The sequence below is a fragment of the Symsagittifera roscoffensis genome, chromosome 5 (genome assembly GCF_963678635.1).
Source record: "Symsagittifera roscoffensis chromosome 5, txSymRosc1.1, whole genome shotgun sequence".
Taxonomy (NCBI): domain Eukaryota; kingdom Metazoa; phylum Xenacoelomorpha; order Acoela; family Convolutidae; genus Symsagittifera; species Symsagittifera roscoffensis.
The window spans coordinates 65,688,356-65,706,045 of record NC_087066.1 but is presented as its reverse complement, the minus strand read 5'-3'; the positions used below and the strand labels follow the sequence as shown (position 1 = coordinate 65,706,045).

The 17,690-nt window shown below is 36.0% G+C and overlaps 1 protein-coding gene across 4 annotated transcripts in view; it reads right to left on the bottom strand.

The window, feature by feature from the left end:
* LOC134846057 (trissin receptor-like) overlaps positions 1-17,690 on the bottom strand; it is a 104,730-nt gene that overhangs the window by 56,705 nt on the left and 30,335 nt on the right. For all 4 annotated transcript variants that reach the window (XM_063863240.1, XM_063863237.1, XM_063863238.1 and 1 more), the window contains one exon: positions 12,353-12,521. In XM_063863240.1, coding sequence (XP_063719310.1) covers positions 12,353-12,521 — 169 coding nt within the window. The remainder of the gene's footprint in view (positions 1-12,352; positions 12,522-17,690) is intronic.

The window sequence follows — 17,690 nt, the reverse complement described above, 5'->3', positions numbered from 1 at the left end:
CAAAATGACAGGACATGGCGGTCCATCGGCGTCAGTATCTTTTACTTCGTTAATTTTAATGATATGTCGAACTTTAAAGGAACAAGACTGCTCGTATCAGGGCGAAGCCCTGAATGTTCCGACTGCCTTTAAGGTATTATGGAGCTGTAACAACAAACATTAAAAATTAAATGTATTAAAATAAAATGAAAAATTTTTTTTTCTAAAATTTGAAATTTTTTATGAAAATCACCCCCCCCCCCCCAACACGCCATATAAAGTACAAAAATACAGATTTCGTTCCTTGTAACAAATCAATTATGGCAAATAAGCTTCTTTCAACCAATTTGGAACGATTTCAGGACGGATTAACTCTCCGCTTACGCGTTAATAGCGCGAAATATATCGCGCGTTAATTGTCCCAAATTGGCCAAAATGGCAATCTTTAAACCCCCATAACTTTATGAAAAATGATCACAGGTGAAATATTTTTTCAAATTTGAGCCCAAGCCAACAATATCTTTTGAATGATATAAAAAAATTCCGTCAAAAATGGCTAGTTAAAAAGTCGAAATTTGTCTGAAAAAAAAAAACCCACCACGAGCACAAATATTCCGTTACTTTCGTACCGAAAGTCGGAACAATAACCTGCCACAAACAGAATGAACAAATTACATGCACTACTTTTCTCAAGACACATTCAGATGACGAAAAACAAAACATATCTTATTCACGGCAACGATGTTCTGAGACCATCGGAAAATTGTCTAGGTAATTTTCGAAACGGTGTAAATGGCGCTCTCCCCCTCGAGGATTTAACCCTTTCGCCACTTTAGTATTGTTTACGACATCCATTTTCGGCCGACAGGCCCTAAAACTTTTCTAACGGCTCCTTTGGCGAAAAGGGGAGCGTGCGCTAAGAAAAACCAACAAAATTTTTGAGTTTTATTTCAAATTTCACCTATGGTCTCGCTTTTTGTACGAGATTCAGAACCAATGCAGATTTCTATGGACAATCGCAAAAAAATCCAGATCTAAAAAATTTGAAAATGAAAGATAGTCAAAATGTTGCTTTGCTGTATTTTTAACACGGGTTACAACAGTTTGAAAACCATTTCGGAACAGCGCATTTTCAAATAGCCGACATTAAGTGTAATCAAATTATGTACTTGGGTGGGGTAATTTTTTTCTCAAATTGCCCTTGAACTGTCTCATTTTGAGTTTGTGGGTTAATAATACTAAAAACGACGGCTGTTAGAAAGAAAGTAATCGATGCAAAGTCGCAATTTTGAGACCCTTTACTTATCTGATTGCTCTCGAAGAAAAAGATTGAATGTGATTAAGAAATCCACTGATGGTTGAACTTAAGACTGCCAGCAGCCGATAGAAATGTAAGCCTTGGTTCTAAATTGGCCTTCAAAAAATAAGAATAGCCCGAGAAACAATTTCACGATATCAACAAGATTACTTTCGAAACGACAAACCAAAGAAACGTTACAATTGCTTATTTTATAAGGAATCCAAACCAGTCTTAAAGATGTAGAGAAAAAGATTTGAACCTATTTGGGTGGTGGGGGGTTGTTATTGTCCACTTTTTTAAGATTGACCAAATCAATGATCCGAGGAAATAGTTTAAAAGGTTTTTACCGAAAGCTAAAGGCGCCTATGAAAAAGTTTCGGCCGGGTAAAAACATATATTGTAAAATAGTACCAGAAGAAGACCCCTTTAGGTTGCGAGGAAGTCGAATCAATCAGTGAGCTTTTCCACCTAAATTCGCCCTTGATCTCAGTCTTGAATCTACAGGGTGTTTGTTTTGAAAACGCGTTTTTTATAAATTATCTCTCATTTAACACATATTAGGGCTACATTTTTGCAGTAGGCAGCAAAATGTTGACGAATTCTGTGATATAATTCATTGAGTTGGATTGTTTTTTGTTCACGCATGTTTTCGCAATTTAATGGAGTTTTACTGCATTTTGTGCTGAAAACAACCAAAAAAATGAACTTCTGATTCGTACACTCATTTTTCTCCCCTTGTGTTATATTTGGACAAAAAAATGATGAGACGAAAATTGCTTGGAATTTACCCAGCTTTTCTATGAAGCTTTTTTTGGCAAAATTTCAAATTACAATTACATCCTCAAACTGGGTCATTTCAATGGTTTCAAAAATAAGGTAATAAGCAGAGTAATCTGATGTCAGAACAACTACAATTGAACGTGTTTATCTCCTTAGTTTTGAAAAAAATGAATTGACACGATTTAAGAATGTAGTTTTAGTTCGAAATTTTGTGGCCAAATATAATCCAACTTGAGAAAAACGATTGTAAATTTTCTATTTTAGTTCAATTTATCTGAGTGTTTTGATTCAGCACTCGATTCAAACTTGAGTGCTTGTGTGAAAATAATTAGGTAAGAGAGATTTATCATACAGTGTTGATTTAAATTAACCGGACACAACGCGTTAAATTTGAAACTTAAAACGCATTTTTCTCAAATTGGGTTGACTTTAGGTGAAAACTTATGGAGACAAAACTTGTTTAGAATTTTAGCAGAATTAATCTGGCGTAATTTGTTTTGCGAATTTCGGGTCTGAAATTTTACCCCAAAAATGGGTCATTTTGGCTTTTCTTAGTTAATCAAAAATTACGCCAAAAATACCCAGTCGATTACAGACATAATTTTATCAAAGTGAGTCCCTTGCATAGCCCAACAAACTCTAAGAAGGGTATAACCTCCAAAATATTGTATAAGTTAATTTATTTTTGTTTGATAGACAAAAAAGCTCATTTTTACTATATAAAATACCAACTTTTATTTAAAAACAATTTTTAAACAATATGCAATTTTTTTTGGAGAAAATACTCTTCCTAAAGTTTGTTGGGCTACGTAAGGGACTCACTTTGATATAACTATGTCTGTGATCGACTGGGTATTTTTGGCGTAATTTTTGATAAACTAAGAAAAGCCAAAATGACCCATTTTTGGGGTAAAATTTCGGACAAGAATTTGGCAAAACAAATTACACCATATTAATTCTGCTGAAATTCTAAGCAAGTTTTGTCTTCATAAATTTTCACCTAAACTCAACCCAATTTGAGAAAAATGGGTTTTAAATTTCAAGTTTAACGCGTTTTGTCCGGTTAATTTAAATCAGCACTGTACTTGTACAAATGCAATTGTAAAAAGAAAACTTTTAAAACAGTTAACACAAATTTTTCCATTGAAATACACAAAAAGATAAGAAAAACTCTGTTTAAAGTAGAAAAAGACTGCTTTTATATCAAGGCGAGTTCCTGAATGATCCGACTGCACTTTTAGGTTAATTGAAAAGTTTTTTTTTTTTGGTTGAATAATTGACAAAATAATCAGAATTTTTCTTGTTTTTTGTTCCCTCATATGCTATGCAAGAAATAAAGGTGTATTTAGCGTCTTTGTTTGTTTCGACTTTCGAAAAAAAACGGAATATTTATACTCGGGGTGGTTTTGATTCACTCTTTTTTCGGGATTCGAAGCTATAGTTTTTAACCAACTGTTTTTAGCACATCATTGACGACATGTACTCACTCGAACCAAATTTAAAAAAATAATTTCCCTCCCATCAAATATTATGGAGTTTAAAATTTATTCATAATGCTGAATGCTTGACGCAAACTTTTTATGTGTGACAATTTATCTAACACAACAAAATCGTTCCAAATTTAATTGAGGTTAGCTAACCTAATTGGTCGTAATAAATTTGTAACCTGCTTTTTGACACTTGATCTTTAGTTTTGTCCAAAATTGATAGTGTTCCCAAAAACTAATCGATATGGATTTAGGGGTAGTAGGAAGATTCAATGCGTTGCCTTGATATAGGAGCAGTATTGTTGTTTTAAATGGAGTAAATTGTTGACCTCAATTAAATTTGGACCGCATTATTTCGCCACAATTTTTTTTCATAATTTTTTCTCATTTTTCTCATTTTTTTGTTGATTTTGACCCCCTTATCATCCCCAAGTGAGTGTACGCTAGGATAAAAGTAGGGGGAGTAGTCTACAGGTTTGTGTGAGGGGTTGGGGCAAATGCGGATGAGGAGAGGGAGGGAATGTAAATGTGGGGGGTGGGGCCAAACGCAGATGGGGGCAATGTAATTATGAGGTATGTGGAAGCGAGGCGAGGTGGTTTAAATGGGTAAATGCGGTGGTCTAATTGTGAGGGGGGTCAATTTGCTAAGGGTGGGGATAACGTGGGGTTGGTAAATATGGGGACGGTAAAATGGTGGATGGTGGATGGGTGATGTAGTTGGAGTAAACGTGGGGCAGTAACCTGGCGGTAAAAATGCCTTAGATATCAAATTAGGTAGGTTTAGATTGCAAGCGGGTCGAGAGCGAAGCAAAAACTTGCAGGTTTTGCAAATAATTATGCAAAAAAAAAGATAAAAAGATAAAAATCCATTATAAACATGGATTTTATTGGATAATGTTTTTTTTGGATATCATCGTTTATGATGACAAGATACTCGATTTTGTGGTTTAAGTTTGCAACTATATTATTGTATTATAATGACAAAATTTCAGATAAGATTTTTTTCATTAAAATCGGTTATTATCCATGAAACTCCGTTTTGGGTAAAAATGTTGTAATTTTTTCCTTTTTCTTACCAAACTACGATTGGAAAGTTTTTAATATTTAATATGAAGCAGGGCTGTCAAAAATTAATTGCGAAGCAAATTTTTTCAGTAAAATATTTAACGAATTCTACTAAAAAAGACAAGAAAACTATTTGTTGACGTTATTCGTAAGTGGCAGCAGTTTTAGTACAAAAAGCGGCCACAGTCATGCAGTATTAATTCCAAAAATTCTCGTTGAACTAAGCAAAAATTTTTCAAAAAACTAAAAAATTGCCGATGCAATGATTAGTTATGCGGTATGAAAAACTTAATTGAATCGTCCTGATTAAAAGAAGCGATTTCTCCGAAACTCGATTGACTTAAACACACGTGATTTGTAAACCTAATTTAAAACACTTGCAAAAAATGCTCGCTGTGCAATTTTCTTTTTGAAACTTGTATGAGACTAAAAAATTTTTTTAAATTAACAAAAAGTTTTAATTTCAAATAGTAATTTCAAAGACTTTAAAGTTTTTGAAGTAAAATTTGAAGTAAAAGTTCAAAACTGAAAAAAAAACATCTCAATTTTGGTTGCACATTTGTAAATTGAGTTTTTAAGATGAAAATAAAAACAAGATTGGTTTAATAATATATTCTAGACACACTTTTTTCTCATAAAAAAGTAAGTGTTGTCGTGAATCCAGAAGTAAATTTTCGTTTTTTTATAGTAGGTGTTAAACCTAGTCTAACTAAAAAAGAAGTAATGATTTTCAGTCACTGAGTGTTTCAAAGCAGAAACTCTTCAGCCATTTAAGATTAAACAATTTTTTGTTACAAGTCTGCGGAAACTTATATTTGTGAACAAACTTTCATTACATGTCTCTGAACTCTTCTGGAAAGTTTTCTAAACGCTCTCTATACGTTTTTTATGTGAGAAAATTTTTAAGTAGTGGTTATAAAAACAGAACACAAACATATAATCCACAACTAAAAAAAGTAGACAACAGAGTCAATGAACGCAAGGAAGCAAAAAACACTGCTTGTTTTTTAAAAAAAAAATTTAAGTTTGAATTTGAGAGAAAAAAAAAACAAATAGCCCCGAAGTTCTTTCAATTCAAGACAAACTCATGATTGAAAGTTTTTTGATAAACTCAACCAATTTGAGAAAACTGGTTCAATAAGTGAAGTTTTGTTTTCGCTGGGACTTCTGGAAATTAATTCCACTTTCGAAATTTGAACTTCATCACGTTATTCGTTACTTATTAATTTTTGTGATTTGAGAGAACAATTTGCCTACCTTTCAAAAAATGAGCTTGAATTGAACTCATAAGAAAATGCATACATACCTGAATTCTTATTACCAAATATCAATAATTTGAGTAAATTATAAAGTATTAAACGAAAGTTTCTAGCTGTATTCAAATCAAACTCTTATGATTTTACAAAAAAAACGTCGAGTTTGAACTTTTTTTCAATGTTGAGCGCAGGCAACTGATAATATTCATTTGGTATGAACTTTTTGTTATCAAGAATGACTATTTTAATAATCGCAGTTTCTTAGTATTGAGACTTCTTTGAAATTGAAAAGTTTTTCAAATACTCGTCGAATTTGAACTAAAAATACTTGATTATGATGGATCGCTCCCTCCATTCTGATAATAGTTTGTAGTATCTCAGCTGCTTTTGTGTAGAAAAACTTTGAAAAAACTAAAACATACCCGAAGACAAAATTCCCCTCATTTTAGAACTCATTTTTGAAAATATTTGTGATTGCAGATAAAAAAAAAGCGTCAAAAAGACTAAGCTAGAGAAGATTCCGTTTCATATTCAGTGTTCACTATCGGCAGATAGAATATTGTTTGTTCCGTCCAAAGATGATCATCACATTATTTATCATCATATCATCGCAAATGTGTAATCACATGCAATCTTAAAAAGTATGCTATCAATAGCAGTATCATCGTATACAGTTGGTAGATAATGAACTAGATAATTCGAAGTGGCCGCTAAGTGATGAATTGACTTCGCATTGAGTAGATGCAAATTAGACTTTATATCTAATCGAAGGCCCACTTGGAATACTGATGAGGGGAAAGTGAGACGACTGGCTCCAAGCCCTTAAGATACGTTCCATTTACTCTACACTATGCTCATCACAAACACTAAATTCCACGGCGAAAAAAGATCTCTGTTTTCTCTGTTCAGTTTCTGTTAACAATACATACGCCTTTTAAAGAATAGTTCAATAGCGATTAAGAAGAAATTTTCAAGGACATTTGAAAATTTGGAGATCTTTTTAACCATCCTCAGGGGGATTGTAACTGGGTATACGCCCACCCGTTGAATTTCAGAAGTTTGACTTTTAGGCGGACTTTCAGAATGTGACGTCCGAAGGAGAGGAATAAAACTTACGATGCTAATTCAATTGTTGTAAAAATTCCAGCAAAATAAAAAAATTATTGACAATATCTCTGCCATCACAGACGGGAAATAATTACTTTTCATCGCAACTGATTTTTGCTTCCCATTTCTTATCTTCGTTGCTTTTCATAGAGGACAAAAAAAGCATTTTTTCTAAGTTATCAATAATTAAAGAATCAGCAAATACAGCTATAAGAGTTTGCAAACCAGAACTTATCTGACAGATAATAAATCTTGAATGAATCTGAAAAAAAAAAATTACCAGAGAAAAATTGATTTTTTTTTCAGTTTTTGATCTGACGTAGAAATATTAAATTTTTTTTCAAATATGGTTGAAAAGCAGTTCAAAAAATACGGCGCGTATCAGGATAGAAACTTGTATGCCACGGCTACCGTTTAATGTATGTGATTTTATTGGTTTTTAAATTGATGAAACTTTCAAAAAAAAAAGTTTTGTATTTTTCATTCGATTCATTTGCAATTTTCAAATCCTCATTGTTTTACAAAAAATTATGGGTGAAATACTTGTTTCTGAAACAAGGCTCAAGACGTAAATAATAGCATTTTATATACCTCAATGAAGAAACTGACTTCCTTAGTTCAAGTTTAAAATCAATTTACCTGAAACTTGTATGCTAAAAAATCTGGAAGTTTAAACCTCAATTTGACCTTGTTGTGGACTAGACTATGCGCATTTGAAAATTTTATATGCAATTCTGAAAACAGAACAAAGGTTTTTATGCATGGCGAATTATCACGCAATCACCCCTGATTAAATTAAGGCAAGCTAATGAATTCCTTCCAGCAAAAAAATAACGTATAATATGTTCAAGCAAGCTTATATGCAATATTTGATCGTTAACATAGGAGCAAAAAATATCACTTTGTACTTAATATGGCGTGTGGGTGGATGTTTTTACAAAATTTTTCAATATATATATATATATATTTTAAAATCGAATTTTATTTTATTACATTTAAATTTTTCATGTTATTACCGCTCCATATACCTTAGTAGGCAGGCAGTCGAAACATTCAGGGCTTCGCCCTGATACGAGCAGTTTTGTTTACTCTAAGCTTAGTTTCAGTCCAGTTCATCTCATGTATAAAAAGAAGACAGAATAAGGAAAGTGCCGAATTGTTTATCTGTTTCAACATTAGTCGGTAAAAAAAGATGAACTGTTGATTTTTTCCCTCGTGGATAAATAGTCCAAATGACACCGAAAGATCGCATGTAAATAACGGCTTTGAAATTGTCATATTGACACCAAACTGATACTTTTTTCAGGTTCAGATGAAGAAAAAACATTTCAATATTGAACTCAAGAGTTTAGTAATTGTAAAATGATATCAGAGAATACTCTTAAATATTTTGTTATGACGATCAAATTTGATCTGAAAAAAATAACAATAGTTAAACTGAATATAATTTTTTTCAAGTATCGATTTTAGCAACCCATATGAAATGAAATGTAAGGCTTTTCCAGCTCATGTGTATGCATTAATAAAAACTTCAAAACAAAGTGATTTTATATTTTTTAGTTAATTTTTAAGTGAATCTCCAAAAAAGCTTCTAGCTAAAATACATTTGTCTGTGACAACTATTACTTGTTGCAAAAAGACAAGGTGACAAGGAGTTGTGTTCTAAAACATACAATGAGAACGATTGCACTGAAAAAAAAACTAGTTTTTTGGGAGAGCACTGGTTAACGACCACTCGATTTGTTTAAAGGTGTTTTTGGTAGTGACGCAAGTTAATCAGGGACCATGTGTTTTTGATTTTTTTGCCGTTTTCGCTACAGTACGGTTTTAAAAGATTCGGAAAAATCAAGCAACAAGGAAAAGTCCAACGCGTTTGTCTCAACTTTGGCTAAGATTTAAAAATTGAGGAGTAAAAAAATTGGGTAGAATTTCATTGTAGTTATTACAGTTATCACCGTGACTGATATTCACCGTAATTTTACCCCAAAACGGTTAGTGTTGATTTTTATAAGGAATCAAGAATTACGCTGAAACTATCAAGTTAATTGAAAAGAAAATTATATCAAAAAAAGCCTCGTCAACAGCCCCAAAAATTGTTCTAAAAAGTTAAACTTCCAAAAACTAGTATAAGGGAATATATTTTAGTTGAAAGCCAAAAAAGTAACTTTTACTATATAGAAACCTTCATATTTGTTTTAAGACAACTTCAAACGTTTTACGCAAGACTTTTTTAAACCTCCTAGATGTTTGTCGGGCTGTGTAAGTGGCTTCTATTGATATACCTGGTTGATCAATTAATTTTGTAGTTTCAGCGTAACTTTTGAATAATTAAAAGAGCCAAACTGAACCATTTTTTGGGTAAACTTTTGAATTAGAATTCCAAAAAAGTTGCACAACAAAAATTTTGGTGTAATTTAAGCAATTTTTTGAATTTTTCAAATTGTATCTTATCTCGACCTAATTTGAGAAAATTGCGTTTGAAATGTTTGCGACCAAGTAGTTGCAGAAAGTTAATGGGGAAAAAGCAAACATTTGTTGACTTCTCAGAAAGTAAGAATATAATTTTAGCAAAACTTCACAAAAAGTAAGTACATGATTATAACACCACTGCGTTTTAAAAAATTTTAGATTGAAAAACTGTCTAATTAACTGGAAAAAAAAACAAAGTTTTTTTTTCAATTTCCTCAATTACCCCCACACGCAAATGGAAACTACAATGGGATGTACTTAGCGTCTTGTATCTTAATAAAAAACCAATTGAATTGCATCAGTTTTTTTTTTGGAACGCATTAAACCTCCGCTTACGCATGTTGTAAGAGCGCAATATATTGCGTAATTATCGTAATTATCCATTATTGGCCGAATTAGCCAATTTTAGATCCCCACAGTTTTAATTATATAGATTAGAGGTGAAATATACATTTTTTAATCAGAATCACGAAAGCAATATCTTTTAGATGGTATAAATAGTTTCGTCAAAGTTACCCAGTTAAAAAACCGAAATTTGACTGACCAAAAAAAACACCACAATTGATTTCGGCCGCATTTGATTTCGAACGCATTGCCTAGTTTCAAACGCGATGAGGACAACTGCGAGCGGTGTTATTGCAACGAGTGGGTGAAGCAAAAAGCTGAAAACATTTAAAGCAGCTTAAGCTAATTCTCTATGTGGCGATCTGTGTTCTGCCGTGTCAGGTCGGGTTGGAAAAAGAACATGTGTCTTCAAAATTGACGAATATAAAATCAGCGCTTTGAAGCTTGACATCGATAATACTCACACCGCCAATTTTGCAGGCGCTGATTGTTTTCTTTGATGTTTCACAGCCTAGTTATAAAGCTGGTGAGACCTTTTGGATTAAACAAAAAAAACTGATCCATCTACTCCGTCTATATGTCCATGCCATTAGCGCATGAATTGAAAACTGAACAAAGTCAAGTAAAAAGTCAAGTTTCAATTTTGAAACAACTTTACTTCTAACTTTAGCACTGAAAAAGGAAAGCAACAGAGCCTCGCTGAGTTTTAAAAAAACGACCACTTCAAACAGCAATGCCAACTGACTGGAACCACCCGGAAATTCAACCCATGTACCCCTTATTTTGGTGGTTCTTGGGGAAGTCTAATCAAGCCTTCCACAAACTCATTCTCTGAAGTTATTGGAACTAGGAAACTGAATAACGAATTTTTCTACCTTTGCCTGCAAAGTAGAAGCCGTAAGCAACTCGAGACCACTAACAACTTTCTCCTCAGATCCTACCGACACTGAAGCCTTGACGCCGAACCACATTCTACTAGGGCGACCATAAACAAGTTTTTCGTCTGGTTTGTTTTTACCTCGCACTCTAATTCAAATGAAAACTTGGAAACAAGCTCAGAAAATCAGAAAACAGGCCAGAAATTCAGGAACCGCTACGCCGAAGACTACCTGCCAGCACTGACTACGCGACTTATTATAAAAAGTAGGCCGAAATCATGTGGGCAGAATATAGCTTTTAAACGAATATACATATATATATATATATATATATATATATATATATATATATATATATGCGAAGTCTAATTTAGTAAAATTACAAACAACAGACGTTTATCAGAACACTTAAACAACTACAATATGGCAACTAAGCCGACAAACATAAGCAGACAATAATAAGTCTATTTGGTCTATTTCCCGTTTGAAAAAAAAAACAGGTTCAATCAGTTTCAAACCCAGGACTTATGGCATCCCAAGCGTTGTGGTTATCTCCAGACTAAGTATGCCGAAGACGCTTAGTAATTTGAGTTTTTTATGAACAAAAAAAAACGATTGATTCAAGTGATTCTATTAAACAAGTTTTTAACCCGAAAAAAGTCTAAATTCTAGTTTGATAACGCTTGCCAATCGCAAGCGTAATAAGTTAAAAATAGTTCGTTCAAAGATTTTCCAACGGAGAGGAAATGTACCAGACCGAAATTAGCTATCAGAAAAATTCAAGATTTTCTCTAGTTGAGGCTGCTTGAAACAGTTTTAGACGTTAAATTTGTTTTTGAAACTTCGAGAGTTTTATGCTTTTTCTTGCCTACAACGATGTATTACTGCTGTTGATCTGACTGATATTAGCTCAGGGTTAAAGGGTATGTGTTCTCATTGGCTAGCAGTATGTCTGGATCTACTTAACAATTCCCCCACCCCCTTTCAAGAAAGGGGGCAATTGTTAATTAGATCAAGTTGTCGAATTTTGGCTTATCAGATTGCAGCAAAAATCGAATTTTAAATGCAACGCTCAAGTGCTAATTTACTGCTTTTATTTATAGGTGCGGCATTTTTTTAGTAGATACCAAAGGGAGGGTGATTGTTAAGTAGATCCGTATATCTTTAACGATATCTAACAAAGGTTGCAGTGCTTGTCTTAGGGATGAAAAAATTGAGTAAACAGGCACCAAAGTGACCATTTGGGATGCTGCTTTGACAGAAGCAAGGAAACTGTACTTTGATGCATGTGACTCTACATTTGCCATTAATCTAGCTTTTGGGATCAATCGTACGATGCTGATTAAGAGTTAAGCAAATAAAATTGACTAGTTTCAATTTCTGCAGATTGATCAAAAGTTTTTTGTCCCTAATTTTAATGCATGGTATCGAAATTGTAGTCTCAATTGCTTGTGTACTCAATTGCCAGCCTTTGGTTGTTATTTGGTGTTATTTTCTGTTATACGGCCCAAAAAACTATTCTTTTTGCTATTTGGAAAGTTTGATCATGAAAAGAATCTTGCTAGAATCTGATTGGTTGAAATTATTATCAGCGAAAATACATCCCATCGTTTTCAATAAAAATAGAAGTTCAATCAACATCATGATAATTTGGCCGTAAAACAGAAAAAAAAGTCGTTTTTGTACCTGAGGGGATATACGACTGCAATGTATCTCTCGGCAGCATTGAGAAGCATGAAGAGTGGGGTTCCGACAAGGTAGATGTTGAACAGGAATGCATACACGAGACAGCCACACTCGCCGAATAGAGTCTCGTTGCCCCTGAAGTGCATCTGAGCCACTAGAGGCCCGATCACTAAAAACACCAGATCACCCGTTCCACAATGCCATTTTTTTGTATAAAGACTTTTTTCTTCTTTTCAGTTGTAGTAAATAACATATATATTATATAAAGTTAGACCAAATTGACCAAAGCGACTCTTTCCTCTTGAAAAGAGCGAATGAAAGTTTGTGCACAGGCGTTTTTTCTCCTTGAGATTTCCCTCAGTTTGAGTAGGGAAAAAGATGTTATAAAATCCAGATATTGAATTAGATATGATAAATATATAGATAGAATAAAGTAACGAATAAATGATTATCGAATCCAGAATTGAATGTATAGTTTTAAAGGTATAATGTTTTCTGACTTGAATTCACACTTAAGGCTCTCGCAAGTGACCGCTTCCAAAACTCAAGTGACAAACGAATTGGCTGGTGAGATTTGTCCTTGAATCAATTTACTGCACTATAAGTAAATAAATAAGATATAGTTAGATAAGACAGTACATAAGTAAATAGAATATAATGAGGTACCGAAGGTCGCCTCATGACACTTCCCCCTCTAGAAAAAAATTTATCTTAGTATAAATTTTGGATCAGGCAGGAAGATGAGAGAAAATAAGCACCGGAATGGGTAAGAGATAACCTAGTCAATAGACTAGTATGGCAGAGTTTACAAAGTTTTTAAAGTTTATCATGCTCTTCCGATCTCGTTTTCTTAAACGGAGTAATTTGCTCCTTAGTCCTAGGAAACGGCACTTTCCGAACAATGGGGGTGAATGGCGTAGTAACTTGGCTGGCGAGTGGCGTAGCAGTTTGATCAGCGTTGTGTCGTCGTGACGAAAACTCCGCAGGGTCCGATTCAGTTACACTCTTAACTGAATGGCGAAGAGGATCTCCGTAAAACCTCGTTGGTTTCTTAGACCGATTAGATGACCGAAACTCGTTTGAAGATTGAGAGGTATGATTGTCAACCTCCGTGTTGCCAGTATTCGCAGAATCTTCTGTCGCAGTCTGAGGGACCTTGTCTGAAGTCTGTTGCAGATCCTGGGGTGGTGTTACCGCCCCTGAAGTGGATGTTAAGCCAGGGTGAGTTGAAGGATCGACAATCGGAGTGGTTGAAGCAGCGATCACGGGAGCCAATCCTTGAGGCGTTGAAACCGGTGCCTCCACTAAATCGAGCTGGGGGCCAGTGATCAATGAGTCCTCGCTCGACGACTCTGCTGTTAAGTCAATCACCTTACCCTTCGAAGGTTCAATTGACTGCCTTGTAGCTGAAGTGGTAGCTGGTTGAGATTGAGGCCGAGGAGCAATTTGTCGTTGCAAACGTTCTCCCACTGTGCCAGGCGTAGCTGAAATCTTAGGGAGATTAAAATTATGTCTTAGGCTTATGTGATTTTTCCGATAAACTTTTCCTTTGTCGGTAATGTAAGTATGATCCGTAACACGAGTAATCTTGATTTTTGCTAATTTGAACAGAGGCTTTCCCGAATTTCGATCAAGGACTTTCCGAAAGATTTTGACTCTTAGAGGATCTTGTAAAACTAATTTTTCTAATTTACGTGTTTTTGAGAGTCTTTTAGGCCTCGAAGAGGACGACACGTTCAATCTCTGTGAATGCGAGAGTGCTGGAGCTGACGTATCACGGGCGTTGTCGTAGAAGCGTAGGGTTCCCTTTGTGATCCCCGTCTTTAGCGAGTTTGCAAGGTCGCTATTACGAGCCGCCAATTCACGGAGAAGATTCTGGCCTTGCTGTGGGGGCACATTTCGTTTCCACTGCTTCCAGGTGTTAGCTGCTTTTGCAAGGTTCTCCAGGGCTTTATACGGTTGACTATCCGCAATACGCTCACCCACGCCAAAGAGTGGCTTGAACTTAAGTGGGATTTCTGGGCTGTGTGAGGATCCTCTGGGTACCACTTTAGCCCTATCGCGGCTGTAATCCTGGCTTGACCGTTGCTCCGGGGTTAGGAGGTTCCTTTCAAGTCCTTGCGCTGAAGTAGGGGAATGAACAACATTATCACGTGCTAATGAAAACTCAGTATTAGGTTTCCTCCCAAAGTGTAACTCAAACGGAGATACTTTTAACGTAGAATGCTTAGTTTTTCGAATATCGTCGATAATTTGTTGTAAAGTTGACTTCAGATTAGTAAAATTAGGATCTAAATTTTCTGTTCCTAACTTCCGTTTTATGGTCTGGATCGATCTCTCCACCAGCCCACAACTCCGATGATCCCCCACCGCTGTGAGGATGTGTTTAATACCTCTCATTTTGCAAAATTCTTTAACGACGTCAGAATGAAAACCAGATCCGTGATCCGTCCTAATGCTTTCTGGTATGCCATGATTACGAATATATGATCGCAAAAATTTGACTATTTTTTTCGCACTGGTTGATTTAGTTAACATCACCGAGGGAAATTTAGAAAAACGATCTATAGCGACTAAAATGTAGATTTTCCCCTTCTTATCATCTACCAACGGACCCGCGAAATCAAGTTGCAATTCTTGATTCGGGGCTGACAAAGTTGGTAACGGCTTAGCTGAGTTATAGGTCGCAGAAGTTTTGATGTTCTTACCAAAAAGAGTACACTCCGGGCACTTTTCGCAAACGTTGACAATTTGGCGGTTAAGAAATGGCCACCAAATATATTCCGATGCGTCCATCATGGCTGCTTGGCCTGGTTGCGATCGATGCAGTCGGGTCAGGATAGCACTACGTAACTGTTCGGGAATGGCTAGTTTGTTGTCTATCAGTATACAGTTGTTTACTACCGCCGCTTTTGTCCAGAATTGGGCCATGTAGGTCCCCAGTTTGTTAAAGGATTGTACATCCTTATTAATTATTGCAGTCCTCATCGGTCCGAGGAACGGGTCTTCCCCTGTCAGTTCTCCCAGCAGATCCACATCGAATAGTCCTGGCAATCCGACCACCTTCTTCTTGTCCTGAGTAACTAGCGGTTTGTGGTTGTTGATAGCATTAATCCCCATTCGAAGTACATTACCTCTTCTGGCCCGCCTTGTCAACCGCTGCCTCCGACACTTATCCAGGAACTGAGTGAGGGCCTTTTGCGTAGTCTGTCCTCTAGTGACCACGAATCGTTCTCGAGAATGTCTCAGTCGGGCAATGTTCCGGGAACGTATTTGATCAATACGGCTTGGGCGATCCAGAGGGCGAATTGTAGACATCTTAGGTCTTATTTGACTGGAGGTGCGAAAGTTAGGGGAACTTGTAGAAAAGTTCTCGACAAAATTAAGGAGATTTGTTTGTTCAACCGTAGTATTTACAAAGTCAACAGTATTAGTAGAGTTATTTAGAGTAGAGTTAAGAGTAGTATTTTGAGAGAGATTATTTGAAGTATCCATATCGTAACTGATTTCTAAGTTGTAAGGTCGGGGACAATGAGTTTGAGCCAAAACTTTTGGTTTAGCGTATCTCATTTGCATACTGTGCTGTGATTGGTCGAGAGTACCAGAGCATGAAACGTCGACCTCTCGCGGCGATGTTAAATGCTCACGTTTTTGCATACGAGAATATGATTGGCTGGTTGACTGAGAGCATGAACTGACGCCCTCTAGTGGCGAGAAGTAACGATGATTAATTTGCATATCCTTTTGGGATTGGTTGACAGATTGAGTACAGTTTGTGAGGCCCTCGTGCGGCGACGAACTGAACTGTTTAAAACAGTATGATTGGTCAGATGAATCGAACGTTGATTGGTCTGTTGTATGAGTTAAGAGGTAGCTAATGTTGCCTCCAATTTCACCAAGCGATCTGATTGGTCGGAACTCGTTATACTGTGAAATATGCCCACCGGCACTATTTGAGGTTTAGACCGAGTACTAATCGAATTTAAAGCATTATGAAAAGCTTGAATAGATTTAATGACGAATAATTCGTCATGCGACGATGGCAACGGTGCTTCAAAAGTCGGGTATCTAGACAAATAGTCGACGATGCCTAGAGAAGAACCGGGTATATGTTCAATGTGATAATCGAACGGAATGAGGCGGTCCGCCCAGCGAGAGAGTCGTGACTGATAAGATTTTTTACCATACGTTTCATTGAGGGCGGAAATGATGGCCTTATGATCGGTCAGAATAACAAATCGTGTACCAAGTAAATAGGTACGGAAATGCTCGCACGACCATACAATAGCCAGAAGCTCTAACTCATTGGTACTATACTTGATTTCCGCGGAGTTTAGAAACCTAGAAGCAAACGCAATCGGGGCCCAAACATTTGGCTCGACTTCTTGTTCCAAACAGGCCCCCAGCCCGCTATGACTGGCATCGCATTTAAGACGTGAAGCTTTCGAAGCATCGTAGTGAAACAAGTTAGGGATGTTTGCGATGAGGTTTAAGATCTTTTGAAACGCAATAGTTTGCTCTTCCCCCCACAGAAAGGATTTCTTATTCTCCGCTTTTAGCGAAGCTCTAAATGCGACTGTGTATTTGTGCAAATCCGGTATGAAGCGTTGGAGATGATTGAGTGTACCCATAAACGATCTTAACTGTTTAAGAGTTTTGGGTGGCAACAGGGATTTGATTGCCTCTATTTTTGAGAATTTCGGGGCGTAACCGTTTTCATCGATTTCGTACCCTAACCAGACTAGTTTATTAACTGAAAACTCACATTTACTAAGTTTCAACGCCCATCCTTCTTCATCCAATCGACTCATGACTCTTTCAACTAGTACATTATGGTCTTCAACTCTTCCTTTAGTGACAACCAGTATATCATCAAGGTAACATATGACACCCTCTAATCCTTGTAACGTACAGTCCATCGCTTTCTGAAATTCCGTAGGCATGTCCGTCAGTCCGTAGAAACCAGTCTTGAATCGATATGTGCCAGTTGCCTCTCCGCACAAAATACTAAAGTTACAATGACTACTGGTTAGTTCCGATAAAGGTAATTGACTGAAAGCGTATTTAAGGTCAAGAGAAGTAAACCACACCTCCCCAGGTGTGTCTTTAGTTATAATTTGAGCCGCCGAGTCGATCAATTCATGCATATTAGGCATTTGATATTTGTTTTGCCAGATTTGGGCATTCATAGGTTTAGCATTCAGTGCGAGTTTTATAGGACCCATCTTTCTTTGCTGTTAGGACTATGGGTGCAATGAAATGATCCGTTGTACACTTTTCTAACTTTTCAATGTGCTTGTCTTTTAATCAACTTTTTGATCTCAGCCGTGACCCGATC